Source organism: Pseudochaenichthys georgianus, chromosome 1 (genome assembly GCF_902827115.2).
Source record: "Pseudochaenichthys georgianus chromosome 1, fPseGeo1.2, whole genome shotgun sequence".
Classification (NCBI taxonomy): Eukaryota; Metazoa; Chordata; class Actinopteri; order Perciformes; family Channichthyidae; genus Pseudochaenichthys; species Pseudochaenichthys georgianus.
In genome coordinates this window covers 37,531,464-37,547,232 of record NC_047503.1, presented here as the reverse complement: position 1 = coordinate 37,547,232, position 15,769 = coordinate 37,531,464, and the positions used below count along the sequence as shown (strand labels likewise).

The 15,769-nt window shown below is 40.3% G+C and overlaps 1 protein-coding gene across 1 annotated transcript; it reads left to right on the top strand.

The window, feature by feature from the left end:
- The first annotated feature begins 781 nt into the window (after positions 1-781).
- ednraa (endothelin receptor type Aa) lies at positions 782-12,841 on the top strand. Its single transcript, XM_034086123.2, is given in 9 exon segments — positions 782-1,098; positions 2,110-2,631; positions 5,693-5,820; positions 7,689-7,887; positions 9,204-9,356; positions 9,598-9,731; positions 9,969-10,077; positions 10,870-10,953; positions 10,955-12,841. Coding segments are annotated over 8 exon segments (1,338 nt in total). The 5' UTR covers positions 782-1,098; positions 2,110-2,154; the 3' UTR covers positions 11,009-12,841.
- The last annotated feature ends 2,928 nt before the right edge of the window (positions 12,842-15,769 follow it).

The following is a 15,769-nucleotide window of genomic DNA, read 5'->3' as shown; positions in this document are numbered from 1 at the left end:
CTAAGTTTTACAAGGAAACGTGATGTGGTCTGGCCACCCTCGCAGCAGTTAGTCTGTAAAAGTAAAGGAAGACTGATGGTTAGCCCCCCACTCCCCGTCTCAAATAAGCGATGTGAACATCATAATATGGACACTCATTTCCCCGTGCCTTCCTCTCTCAAATCTAATCTCTGCTGCCTCTTGTGTGAGGAAACAGTTGCATGTAATGTATACAATACAATGTGAGTCAGGGAGGGATTGAAGGAGAAGGGAGGAGGGACGTAAGAAAAGGGGCAGATTGGAGGGTGTTCAGCTCCCAGATGCCCTTTCCCCTGTGTGTGTGTGTGTGTGTGTGTGTGTGTGTGTGTGTGTGTGTGTGTGTGTGTGTGTGTGTGTGTGTGTGTGTGTGTGTGTGTGTGTGTGTGTGTGTGTGTGTGTGTGTGTGTGTGTGTGTGTGTGTGTGTGTGTGTGTGTGTGTGTGTGTGTGTGTGTGTGTGTGTGTGTGTGTGTGTGTGTGTGTGTGTGTGTGTGTGTGTGTGTGTGTGTGTGTGTGTGTGTGTGTGTGTGTGTGTACCTTGGAAATGACTGTCAGCAGGCTGTGCCTCTTAGTGAGAGGAGAAAGGGGAGTAGAGGTGGTGGTGCTGGGGGGGGGGGGGAATAGGGGGGTGTTTTCCAAAGGGGGCCCAGTCTGTTACCACAGGGAGGTGGAGATTTACTATCCCACCCAGTCAAAGTGTCTCACTGGTGCTCTGACACACACATGCAGAGATACACACAACCTCTCTCTCTCACTCACTCACTCACACACACACACACACACACACACACACACACACACACACACACACACACACACACACACACACACACACACACACACACACACACACACACACACACACACACACTCAGACATACTGCAAACTCTCCACAGGAAACTCTGAGCCATAATGCGAAGGCACCTCAGAGCAGACGGGTGCATTGCTCAAACCAAGTGGGATACGGTGCAGCTTTGATAGTGCGTTAATTACTCATGTGATGTGATACAGATGTCTGGGGGCTTCAGCCGAAAGTTTGCATGACGGTTTCCAAGGGGGCCAGGCAGACATTTTAGAAGCGGTAGGTGAAAACCAAATGTATTTATTATTTATGGATAGATCAGTTTGTGTGCTGTCACAGATCCCAGTAGTGTCATGCTGATGCTAAACTGTGATGCTACTTGAAGGGTTGGCTGCTAAATAGTTCTTTGTGTACTTGGTGACAGCTGGGACTTTGAACAGGAAGAACTCTGGGCTATAAGAGTTGTCTGTGCTGTGACATGATGAAAATGGCTTCACCATCAATCTGACAGCTTGAAACTTTATGTGCTCTTTACCTGGAGCTTTGTGGAATTAATTACTCAGATTTTGTCCAGAAAGTTTGGTGTTATTTTCCTTTTTGGAGGGAAAAACGTGATGACACTTAAAAAAACTTTAAAAAAAGAACCAAAGAATCCACAAAGGAATTCAGGCTATAACCACAGTATGTATTTTACTTAGCAGATTTAGATGATTCTTTATGCTCGTATTGAAGTAACATTGACTGGAAATCAGCCCTGCAGCACTTCTTCCATGTTCAAATAAAAGCTCTTTGTTTTGTAACCACATGTTTAAACCCTTCTAAATTAGAAACAGAAGGAGAATGCAAAACTTAGGAAATCTCTCAGTTACAAACCCACGCAAGGGGCTCACTGGGAAAACAGCACGACAACCTTCACTGTGTGGCTGCACTGTGTATTGTTGACACAAAGCCATAACCGACAGCTCCCTTTTTCAGGGACGACTGAGAGCAAACAAGGTGCCCAATACGCTCTGCGGATGCCTCACTCTGAACCGCCTGACGATAACTAGTCCTGGCATCTCCCATCTGTACCCCCTTGGCAAAACCTTTTTTAAGTCTTGAAGGAGTTGTTAAACTTCGTCACAGCTTTTGAAAGGACATTAATGCTGTTTAACATTCCTGTAACTGACATATAATATTCAACTTTGGCTGGGTTTTAAGTGGAAAAACGTTAAAGTTGATGGAAAGAGCGTCACATGAAAAATAACCCACATTTTCCTCTGTTTTTTTGTTTTTCTTCTCTCACTGCAGGGATATATTGGGACAGTCTTTCAATCAGTGGAATCAAAGCGCTGAATGTGTTCCATAATGGGCACCCCAGCTGTGCGTATGTTGGTGCTAATGGCCTGTATGGCAGCCAGAGGAATGTGCCAGACAAACAGAGCTCAGGCAGAGGAGGACTCCCTCGTCCACTCCACCCGTCAGTCTCCGGGTCTCTACAGCACCGTCACCCCCAGCACAGGGCCCGGTCTCCACCTGGGGGCCCCGGGGCCTGATGTTCAAGCTGTGGGATCTGGAAATGAAACAGTCGTAAAGAAGTCGATGCGGCCTCCGATGTGCCTCCAGGCTACCTCCGTTAATGACTATTTTAAGTACATAAACACCATCATTTCCATTATAGTGTTTGTGGTGGGCCTGGTGGGCAACGCCACCCTTCTGAGGATTATATACCAGCACAAGTGCATGAGGAACGGGCCGAACGCTCTCATTGCCAGTCTGGCACTGGGGGATCTTATCTACATAATCATCGTTATACCCATGACATCATACAAGGTACAGTTTCACTCTGTTGGTGCATGTTTAATTAAAGTATTGACCTTGTTTTCAAAACCAAGCTGCTGAGTGACAGGTCTCTGTGTTGATATGACGAAACGCAGTAACAATGGAAGCGATACGTAGAGATAAAGTGGAATATTACAAACGGGAAAATGGGGGAAGAGGAAAGGGGTGTAAGGGAGTGGGCCATTAGACGGGAAAGTGTAATCAGTGGGACGCCGTTATCTCCCTCGTGTGGGTAGATTAGTGATGAGAGGAGCAGGGATATGGCCGTCTTAAATAAACACACGAATCAGGTTGTAGTCACACATGCCAGTGGCCTTGTATTGACCTGGGACATTAGTCACTGACCTTTATCTAAAGTCCCAGTGTTACTCAAGTGATAAATGACTTGTAGAGTTTTAAACACAGCCCCATCTTTAACCTTTTATCCAAGTTAAAGTTAAAAAAGTTGACTTATGTGACAGTGTAAATACAATTCTAAGTTTTATTTTTCTCAGCTGGTCTTCATTGGAAGTTAGATTATTTAATTCCCTTTTTTGTATTAGAAAACATTAATAAAAGTTTATGCAGTAGTTAGTGAGAGAAAGAGCAGCCGGTTCCAATTTCGTGTTTTGATTTTGGGTGACTCACTTTAATTTTCTTTTGGACTGAGGGTTTTTAAAAATATGAGGCGTTTAAAGGTGGGGTAGGTACGTTTCAGAAACCGGCTCGAGATACACTTTTTGTTATATTCCATGGAATGCTCTTAACATCCCGATAGCAATGAATATCTTAAGTGCTTTGACAAAAAATCCATAAAAAAATGTCATCTGTGGAAGCGGTAATACTGTAAAAAGTACAACCAACGGATGGCTACCTGCCTGTCAGCCTTACATCGGGGCACAAACTTATCTCGTGCCCTCATTGGTCATGTGTGTGTGTGTGTGTGTGTGTGTGTGTGTGTGTGTGTGTGTGTGTGTGTGTGTGTGTGTGTGTGGTGTGTGTGTGTGTGTGTGTGTGTGTGTGTGTGTGTGTGTGTGTGTGTGTGTGTGTGTGTGTGTGTGTGTGTGTGTGTGTGTGTGTGTGTGTGTGTGTGTGTGTGTGTGTGTGTGTGTGTGTGTGTGTGTGTGTGTGTGTGTGTGTGTGTGTGTGTGTGTGTGTGTGTGTGTGTGTGTGTGTGTGTGTGTGTGTGTGTGTGTGTGTGTGTGTGTGTGTGTTGGAGGAGGGGCTCTATAAGGAAGTGGCAGATTTTCTCCGGTTGTGTATTTTCAAATTCTAGCGATCTCGAGCCGGTTTCTCAAATTTACCTATCCCACCTTTAATGATGATAAATTAAGCTTGGGCTCCTGTCCTGGGTTGATTTATAACAGTAAATAGTGTCATACTTTGTATAATAATAAAGAATAATGGAGTCATCAGTCAGCTTAATTCTTTTACATTACATTACATTGCATTTAGTTGACGCTTTTATCCAAAGCGACTTACAATAAGTGCGTTCGACCAACAAAATACAAACTTGAAGAAAACAGAATCATATCAGGCTTCATAGAGCAAAAACATTTCAAGTGCTACTCAACTGGCTTTAGATAAACCAGCCCTTTATTAGTATATAAGTGCTTTGTTAATAGCTCTATCGCTCGAAGTGGAGTCAAAAGAGATGAGTTTTCAGTCTGCGCCGGAAGGTGTGTAAACTATCTGCTGTCCTGATGTCAATGGGGAGCTCATTCCACCATTTTGGAGCCAGGATAGCAAACCCATGTGTTTTTGCTGATGGGAACTTGGGTCCCCTTCGCAGCGATGGTGCAGCGAGCCGTTTGGTTGATGCAGAGCGGAGTGCAGCGGCTCTTTTGTGAGAAAAGAGCTACATTTCTGATTGGCTGGGCGGATTGCAAACCACGCCCAGTAAAACTCCCAAAAAGTTTTGTGAAGCCGCCATTTTATTATCCTCGCATTAGCATTATTAGCATTAGCCCAGCGCAGAAACAGAAGAAGAAGTGACGTCAGCGGCTTCATTTGCCTAATCCACCCACAGTTCATGCGAACTCTTTAGTTCATGCGAACTCTTTAGTTCGCATGAACTAAAGAGTTCGCATGAACCTTTGTGGGAAAATGACCGCAGTGTGAATGCGCCTAATAATAATCTTGAAGTGGATTCTAGCAGTTATCGGAAGCCAGTGAAGGCAGCGGAGGATTCTTCAAATGCATTGTGGGCCATTTTGCGAATGAAAAACGAGAACGCCACCTGGTAAGAATTAACCAAACAGCAACACATGTGCAGAAAGGAAACTAAACCTTATGGGGGGGAACTGTTTATGAACAAACAAAGAAAGAGCCACGTCTACAATGTTGAAACCATACTGTATCCCCTTTTTCACTTCCTTAAGGGCTGTGACAGGGTTTCCAAAAATAATCATCCACTTAATAAACACTGAAAACATTGGTGGGCTCCTTTCCTCTCTGCTGCTCTTCTGTGCTCCTGGGAAACTAAAACAGCACAAGTAAACAATAGAGGCCAGGAAACAGCATGGAGTTCATCCTTTGGCTTCTGCTTGAGGAAATGTGTTTATGCAGGTTGTGTCGCATTGAAGGAAAAGTGCCAAGACGAAATTGATGGAAACAAAGGTCAAAACTCACGTGGCCTTGACTTACTTTCCCCAAGGAAGTAATATATAAGAGATTGTGGAAGTGGCTCTGAGATACTGGTGACACAACATGAATTATTATTAAAGTTTGGTAGAGCGATTTGAGAGATGAGGTGTTTGCATGAGAATGTTTTGAAGAAGTTACGCAAAGTGTTATCAGCTGATGAGCTCCATATGGTCCGTGTCAGACTCCCTCTGACGTTAAGATGACGTGTGCGCCAATCTGCAGAATAATTGCCTTAAAATGATATTGATGAGAAAGTACGAATCCAAAAGAAAGGTTAATAATTAGTTCCAAAAAGACTCGGATGACTAGAATAGAATAGATGAACAAAACAGTGATTACATGAATAATTCTGTGTTGAACAATAAAGGTCTTTACAACTGTGATTTTAGTATTCATCATGTGTAATTGTTTGTGTTCCCTCCACCAGCTCCTGGCATCTCGGTTCCCTTTTCAAGACAGTGATTTAGGCCTGTGTCTGTGTAAGCTGGTGCCCTTCCTGCAGAAAGCCTCTGTGGGCATCACCGTGCTCAACCTGTGCGCCCTCAGTGTGGACAGGTCAGTGCCTTCACACTCCACACTGCTTCATGAGTTTAGATTGATGACATGTGAGGGTCCGTGTTGTTAGTCCTGAAACAAATGAAGACAACAATCCAGCTCTTTGTATACCAACAAGTGACCCCAGAATATACTTTGTGTAATAGGTTTTGCACATGTGTTTTATGGTTTGGTGTTTGATCAAACATGAATGCTAAAGTAGGATATAGAGGATCAATTAGTTCTCCAAAACTTATTGGACATTATATCTGTTTGTCTTTCACATAAAAGGTGTATCTTTGGTGTTTTAATTATCCATGAGAACATGTAAAAAGGGGGAACTTTTGCTCTAAAGTTACACTGTCTTGTAAAGCCAGCTGAAGGCCCAATAGAAACGCAATGTTCAAGATATTATTTTATCATTGAAAGCAAATAGAATTAAATAAAAAGATAACTAAACACAAATGCCAAATTATACATAGTCTTTTTCTTAGCTCAAAACATTTATCTAGATTAGTTTGTCATAAATGTTTTCTTCTTATGTTAATTTGGTTTTATCGAGGATGTAGACATTTTTATTTGAGTCTGGTTTAATGACATAAATAGTTTGTTAGCTGGGATGATGATGGCTTTCGGGAAAATACTTATTGAGTATTCCCACTAAGAAGCTACTTATCTCTCTGCTTGTCTATATGTGTGTGTGAAGAACTTATAAGATGCTCTTATTTCTTTAATGGAATTTGATATGCAACATTAAGTGTATGTTTTAAGCACTGAACTGATCTTGATTGGAAGTGAACAGACACTCCTTTTTTTAATAGTAATTTAATAGAAATTCCCTGTTGAATAAATGATGATCATGAAGTGCTGAGGCTCAGTGCGATCCCACTTTAGGTGCAACTTTAGAGATAAGAGGCTCACCAAGGTTCAACCACATCTTTAATGACATTTATTCTGAGAAGAACACTGCAGAGCTGTACACTTGGGTTCAAGAGCAGATGCTCTCCATTTGTTTCAAGGAAACATTTAGCATTTCTCAGTGTTTGCGCATGTGCTTTTGTATAATGAAAGACTCTTTTGTATCTTTTCAATGTTGTAGGAAGAGAAAAAGGTGGATACATTACCACTTAGTGAAATATGAATGCCGCCATGTTGTTCAACAGAGAAATTCAAATGTGTCATGAAAAATATATTGTTTTTGCCATAAAATCTTGATGCATGATTTTACTAAAACATTTCGACAAGTGGTTTCCATTAATGAAACAAACAAGTATTCAGTGCACGGGAAACAAGAGCCAACACACAGACCTCTCTGCCAACATGGGCCAGTCTGTTTGGAGGCTTCACAAAAATATAAATATTAGATATTTAAAATAAACAATTGATCATCTCTCCTCATTAATTCTTTACATTTTGATATTATTTGCTGACTGAGCAGTTTGTTGTGCTTGGTGTGCTGCCATGCATACAGAAACTGATTGTTAGTTTTCTTCAGTCGTGGGAGACAAAGACAATGATGAATTACTGATTTCTATTTAATGACGGAACAGTGACTGACTGCAGCAGTGTCTTCATTAATTGAGTGCAATAACATGGTTAATGTGTTAAATGTGCAATATTTACTTTCTATTATTTATTATTACTGGACGCAACTTCACTACTTGGATATATTTGACTTTAATTAACTTTTTATTTTGTCTTTATCTGCACTGTTCCCTACATGTTTCCACTGTGGGACATTTAATGGATATCTGATTTCTTATATCTTTTGATTTCTGATTTCCATTTTGTATCCAAGTAGTGCTATCTCATAATAATCCCTGCTCCAGTAACATAATCTTCCTAACATATTGTTGTATCTATCCACCCTTTGCGTCTGCCCTCCACAGGTACAGGGCGGTGGCCTCCTGGAGCAGAGTTCAGGGAGTGGGCATCCCTCTGCTCACAGTCATAGAGATCTCGACTATTTGGCTGCTGTCTCTCTTCCTTGCAATACCGGAGGCTATCGGTTTCAACATGGTCGATTTCACCTACAGGAACCAAACCAAACGCACCTGCATGCTTGAAACAAAGACTGGCTTCATGATGGTACGCTATGACCCCTTTGCTTATCATCTTTGGATAAGAAAACAGTGTGTTGTCTTTTTGTCTCCTAATGTTTTGCTTATATTAATGCCAAGATGTGCTGTAGAGTACATTGTGTCGAGGTCCAGTACTAGTGGCGTTGAATTTTGCAATGAAGAGACAAAACATGCTGGATTATTGAGATAGGAAAACCTACTGCATTAGGAATACTTAAAGTGAAAGTTCAGCTTTATCTTTCCACTGTTTTAAAAGCATGTGTTGTTTAAAGTCTAAAAGTGTTTTTGATGGCAGGCAGATGTGATATAGGGGCATGTAGAACATGAAGAACTTCCTGCTTGGTTAATAAATAATTTAAAAACACAAGACAATTGGTATACCAACCTGCTTATACTTGATGAGTACTTTGCCAAACTTAAACTTTAAGCAAGTGTTTGATACTGAAAAGATGTTGAATCACGTTAAGAAATGACCTCGTCTACTCATTCTCTCCATGTGATTGTGGCCGTTTTCACATCCTTGAAGAATAATTGGTTGCAGGCCAAGTGCAATTACTGAAACCTGAAATCTGGGGCCTCAAGCTGAGCCACATGCGCATATCTTTTCCATATGTACGAAATTGGAGTAATCTCTCTCAGATATCAGCGAAACCATGCTGAGGTCGGAACAAACCGGCCATTATTTAACCGCATTATTTAATAGCAATGAAATAGCAAATGTTCCGCTTAAAGGATCTTCTCACCAAGGCCAACGTTTGATGCAGAACTGCAAATTAAACTTTTTTCTTTTAACTTTTCGTGGAGATCAGTCAATTTTGTAGGGTTGTGAAATTGTGTTTATTTTATCATCATACATTTAAGCCTATTTTTTATGAGAACAAAGAGCCGAAAGGGCTAGAAGTGGTTTGTTTTCAGCCTTATTAACTCTGCATGCACATGTGTAGCACTCACATGGACTGTAATGGCCCTGGAGTACAAAGTGGGGATTTGTGGTGGTTTAGGTCTAGTTCAGGTTGAATGACCAAAGCATCTGTTTCTATTTCTTCTACGGTACTTCTATTGTACAGCACAATATCACACATGATGTCTCATTTGGATATTCAAGTCCCACATCAACAGTACTGCCAAATGTTTAAAAGAAAGCATCCCTCTACTGATACATTAAGTTGCAAAAGGAACCACCAAAGGGATATTGGCAACTACAGATAGTTTCTTGAGGTCCTAGGACGTATTAGATTAATTTGGATAGCATACAAAAGTAATTTATGCATTCATTTCAGTTTAACATAAACTACTGTTTCATGTGTGCTTGTTTCCCTGTAGTTCTATCAGGAAGCAAAAGACTGGTGGATGTTTGGCTTCTACTTCTGTGTGCCACTGATCTGCACCGCTGTGTTTTACACTCTGATGACCAGCGAGATGCTCAACCGCAGGAACGGCAGCCTTCGGATAGCCCTCAGTGAGCACCTCAAACAGGTCAGACATACCTCTAAATGATAACAACATGCTCATAACTCCAATAAACGTTTATCAAGTGTTAAATAAAGTAAAAGCATTTGTAATGTGATGTTAAATGCGCTTTTCTATGTTGTAAAATGATCCACAGTGGCTCAGTCAGCAGTGTTTGTTATACCGCAGTAACCTCTAACCCTCCTTAGCACAAAGTTCGTCATCTCCTCTCTAATGGTGGGATCAAATCTGTTGTTTCTCTCTGCAGAGAAGGGAGGTGGCCAAAGCTGTCTTCTGCCTCGTCCTTATCTTTGCCCTCTGCTGGTTCCCACTGCACCTCAGCAGGATCATTAAGAAGATGGTTTACCGACAGGATAAGAATACGCGCTGTGAGCTGCTCAGGTTAGTTAAACAGAAGTTACCCGAAGGTCTATAGGAAAGTATTCAAATGTACAAGACATAGCATTATTGTGACACAAATTAAAATACACATTTTATTTTTATTAAATAAAAAAACAGGAACAAAGCTGATTCTGCCAGAAGTGTTTAATATAAAATGCCATGCTGAAAAAAAGTTTGAATGGCCTCTGTGTTGCTCTATAAAATCATAATAATGTCTTACATTTGTATTTGTTTCAGTTTCCTGTTGGTCCTGGACTACTTTGGTATCAACCTTGCAACAATCAACTCCTGCATAAACCCTATTATCCTCTATTTTGTCAGCAAGAAGTTTAAAAACTGCTTCAAGGTATGGTACTGTTTTACAACAGATGGATATTAATGAATGTAACACAACTAAACGATAACTTTGTATCTATGTCTCACACACACACACACACACACACACACACACACACACACACACACACACACACACACACACACACACACACACACACAACTCACAGACCAACACACACACATGCAATTTTTCCTGGTGAGTAAAGCAAACAGTGAACTCAGGCCTTTTGTACATGACACAGAGGCTATGATGGTGATGACATTCCATACGCAACATGTAAAAGCAGCCTCTTGATTTATGTATTCATTTTGTGGGGCTGAGGTCAAACACACACACGCACATTTCTGTCAAACGTACCAGAGCTGGAGATAAACCATGTCTCAAGTTTGCACGTTTTCAAGGATTTGTGGGAGGGAGCAAACCCTTGGTAAGCTGCACACGTAGAAAACAACTCTATAGGTAAAGCAATGTAGAAAAGAACTAATATGAACCCATAAGCCAGTTAGCTTAACACAACAACTGGAAATAGGGGGACATTGTTAGCCAATAATTCGAAAAATATCTTGGCATAAAGGCTTTTGTACAGATTAAACATGTTCTACATCATATAATAATGTGTCAGAATAGATTTGGTAGTAGATGCTTGGACAGTGCTACTTTAGCTATACCCTGATTTTAAGTGTTGTGCTAAACCATCTACTTGTTCCTTCAATTTGTGTTAACATATGAGAGGGGTATCTTATCAATATGTTGAACTATTCCTCTAAAAGTTGTCTTTCTCTTCCCATGTACTTCCAGTCTTGCTTGTGCTGCTGGTGTTACTCTGACAACCAACTGAGCAGCACAGGACCCATGAATGGCACCAGTATCCAGTGTAAAAGCCCCTGAGCCCAACAACATCCACACTGATCGCAGCATCAGGAAATACAGCGATTGATCTCTCACCTGAGGATTACTTTTAAGCCCTTCCATATATCCAGCAGCTGTTAAAATACACATCCTGATATATATATATATATACATTTACTTTTTTAGACAATAAATACACATCCTTAGGACCACTAAAGCAACAAATGAGCCTGGCAGGGATGGATTAGGAACTGGAGATTAAAGGAACAAACAATGGATCTTTGCACACAATGCTCTGAAGTGTCCTGAGCCTCTCAGTAGGCTGAACTTCCTTAAATAGACTCCTTGTATTCCCACACCCACGGACAGTGACGCTGTAGTGTGAGAGAAGAAGGGGGAGAGCGAGATGAAGAGGAGGAGAACTCTTTAACAGGATGCTGCTGAACGGTGACTATAAATTACTCTGAATCACAAGCAGAGCATGCTATTCTTGTAAAGGGCAGCACTACCGGGAAGGATGCACAAGGCTACAGGAAGGAACAAGCAGACTGCTCGCTGTCAGTGGGAATGATGGGAGATGACGAGTATGGGTGGTTCCCAGGAGGTCACTACTCAGTAACGGTGGAAAACAGGAAAGCTATAACAACATTTAATTCACCATTTATCATGCAAACGGCTGCACACTCTCATACTCATCATTCATTAAGCTACTTTGTGGTATTATTAGCAGATATTGCTTCGAGTTGCTCATCCAAATGTTATTTGTTTTGTCAAAGAAGGTCTCATGAACAAAAAGATTCATCCCTTCATTGAAAAAGAAATGTTTTAATGTAATCATGATCCAAAAGTCACAACAGAATCACGTCCAATGTCAGCATAAAGTACACTGGCACAACATCAAGTACAGGGTTGTACGTTTTAAAGTGGATAAGGTACAACTCAACTGTATTTTCAAAGCAAGTCAAGTCAAGAAAATTATAAATATGAGGTAATGCATTATTATCACCACAAATGGACAGGAATGAGCTTTTTTCCTATCACTGTGAACTTTAGCAGATATCATCATCAACAATTGTGTATTGTATGCTTGTAACCAATGGAATATGTCTCCACTTTTATAAAGTGTTATATTGCAGTACTTTACTCAGACGACATTACCTGTGTAATGAAATTAGTTTAAAATGGTTGTGGTAATCGCTCCAAATCAAAAAGGAATAGGTTGACATTTTTTTAATAAAGGGTTATATTAATTTTCTAAGAGTGAGATGAGAAGACCACCCTCCAATGTCTGTACAATAGCTTGGTTTTAAATGAGCTATTCTTTAATTAGCTTAGCGTAAAGACCGTAAATTAGGTTAATAGCTTGATTGGCTCCCTCCAAAGTTAACGAAACACGCCTGCAAGCACCTCTTAAGATCAATAAACAAGACTGTTATGTTTTCGATTTCTTTTTAGCTGTTTCCCTGTTTCCAGTCTTTACGTTAAGCTAAGCCATCCGGCTGCGGGCAGTAGGCAAGCTTCATATTTAACAAACAAACATATGAGAGCGGTATCTATCTTCTGGTCTGATTCTAGCAAAGAAAGTTGTATGTTTATTGCCTGAAATTATTTCTTTTTATGTTGAAACCATATTTAGCTACAAAAAACTGCACCACCGTATACTATTTGTTATGTGAATATGTAAACCTGTGTGTTTGACTGTGTGATAGCATGTGTGTTTGTGTGCTGTATGTATAATTATTTCTTTATTCGGAGTGTTTTGCACACTTGTGTACAGAAAAAAGGGTGATATCTGTACAATTTTCATTTTACATCTATTCATCGGAGCAAAATTAATAATCTTTGGAAAAAGGAATTCATGTACAGTATGTTTGTTTTCATTTTACTGCTGCTTATATCAATAAAACCATTTACATATCCACTGTAAGGAACAAGGTGGTTTATTATCGTCATTTCTCCGGGAAGTCGAGAGGGCCCCTTCTGTTTTTCATCTGAGTCTGGGAGAAAGAGCGTCTGGGAGTGATTAGAAACACACTATGACCTGCTTGGCAACTGAGCCCTTAGGGTTGCGAATGTCAGCGGAGAGGATGTGAACGGCTTCGATGGGAATTTGATACATAAGACTAACTTCTCATCTGTGTTGCCAAAAGAGGAATCAAGGCCAAAAAAAATTGACCATTTCTTATCCGTTTTTTTGTGAAATATTGACTTTGATGATGTGAAAGGATTGCAAATGATTTTGCTTATAATAAATGTCACCATAGCTATATATTGAATTTGCTCAAAACTGAATAGCATTAATGAAAGCAGCACTTGATTCAATGCAAAAAACACATTTGAACTATAGTTTATTTAATATAACAAGCTTTTGGTTTAGTTTGAACCCATTAAAGGCTGTAACAAGACTGACTCTGGCAACTTCTCATTATTCTGTGTCCACTTTGTAAGCAAAAGTGTCATTAACCCAAACTTACACTCTCAAACAGAGACAAAAACCAGAGCCATGTAATCCTATACACAAAGCTGCAAAACACCCAGGACCAACGGCACATAGCAGCGGCCGTGGTTTTATCGGACGTTGGCTTGTTGCGAGTTGGCCAGGTCATACACTTTATGAAACTGGCCCATATTCCTCCTATGAAATCACGCTAGAGTGACCTTGAAAAAAATAATTGCTCAAAACGTTGATGATGAAACAAATTGGAGCATGTTTGGAGCTTTTCTGGGAAGTAACAGAGATAAATAGGGAGAGTGGGAGAAATTGAGAGAGAAAGAAAAGTGAAGTGGTTTGAGCTCTGTGGAATTTGGTGGGAACGCAGTTTCTTGCCAGCCTTGAATTGAATTAAACTGAAAAACAAATAATAGGATCTCAAAGGTCCAAAAGTGCTACTCCATGCAGAGCTTATTCAGATTTGAAAGCAGATACAAAGTTGCCTTGCAAGGCATTCCCTCTTCTGCAAAAAGAAAAGCAGGATTTCACATTATATCATGTATCATCTAAAATGATTAGTCAAATAACCTAGGCTTATGTTAGAATAGAAGACTGTACACAAGACACAAGGAGGGATAAGACAGGGGAGGTCAGTGATGGCCCAGCAGCTCCTATTCAGCCTGGGGCTTTCAAGCCGGTTAATCCAGCCATGAGTGAGTAAGTGTGACTTGACCGGTACATAAAAGATAAGGCAGGCACATTCTAAATATTTTGTCTTTGCAAGCAAACCCCTTGAAAACACTAAATATAAGGCTGACAAGTCACAAATATACACCTTTAATAGGGTAAAAAATAACCTATGAACATGAGTCAAGTAAATATTGTAAATGTTGGAGACTGTTTTAGGTCCATATTTGGTGTCCTGGGTATTTACTGCAGCAGGACAGTATATGTTATTGAGTTATGCTATGTCTTACATTACAATGTTCATGATAACGTAGGAATGTGTGGCTCCTTTAAGTCATTGTAATAGTTTTTGAACAAAAAAGGAGGTCAATGGCAGAGTGGAATAGGCTATATCAGAGTTTAAAGAGACTCTTGCTTTAACTGCTGTTCATGTTCACTTATGTTGTTGTTCAGGAACAGATGAACTGAAGCGTACACCCTCACTGACTGAACATTTCCTGACACAAAGGCCTATGGCAGACGTATTAAGGTAAATAAGTAATTGTTGAGTTATTGAAGACTTGTGTATTCCTCTGACAAAGGAGGTGCACTTTGGCTGATGCATTATATCTCAGTAATCAGACAGTAAGTCTCCTCCTTTGTTGTGCATTGATTATTATTATTCCTCAGACTTATACATACTTACCCTACGTGTGTTTCCTGTAAGGGACATACTGTACGACGTACTTCACCCTAATGGCTATGATTCAGTGAGACATAATGGACGCTGCATCCTTTATGCTAAGATCTGTTTTGGGTCTGATCAAACACAGCATATGTTTATCTACCCTGCCCTTACATGGCTGTACCCTGTGTGCCGCTTTGCATGGCAATCCCTCCAAGCTATCCACGCTGGCACTCGCTTGCACGTCTTGTGGCAAAGACTATTTCTAATTCATTAAAGCCAAAAGGATTAATTCAAAATTCATGAACAATCTGTCCTGCTACAACCAGTGATTGCTGTGACTGTGGGGCAGTGGAGACATGGAGCAACAGAAAGGAAAGTTATGCCTCCCTCGTTTTACAGGAAGACACACAAACACAAACATACTCAAACATGTGCAAATACACGTACAGTCTGCACACAAGAGCGGAAGGTAAGGAGGAGGTTCTGATGGGTGTTCTTAATTACCTTGTTAATGCAGGATTTAGATTAGAAAAATACAAACACAAAGCGCAGGCTGTGCACACTTTTAGTTGTGTGCATCTTAATCTTTGAAGACCAGGGCAAACAAAACTAAATTTATAAGAGGAAACAGATGCAAACAATATAATACAAATTACTACAAATGTAGGACCAGTTTCTTGTAAAAAACAACAACAAAAACGACTAAATAAACAACTGTCCATACATTCACTTTCAATGGCTTCAGAATAGGCCTTAAATACAAACTAATAAATAAAGCACAGATTAATTGATTGGTGGGTAATTATAATGGATATGGGAGTACATTTTAGGACCGTTATTTTTTAATATTAACTTACCAATTGCCTAAACAGCACAAAGAAAAAGGACTCCATGTTGTACGTCTGTATAGCTTTAAAGTGCAATATAAAACTGTAAAAATGGGGCCCAGTAGGAATCTACTACAATGGATTTTAGGCATAGTATCGAAGTAAATGATAATTCGCATACTGCCATCTGCTGGCGATACACAGATCATGTGATCAATGCAAACAAAACAAGCCCCA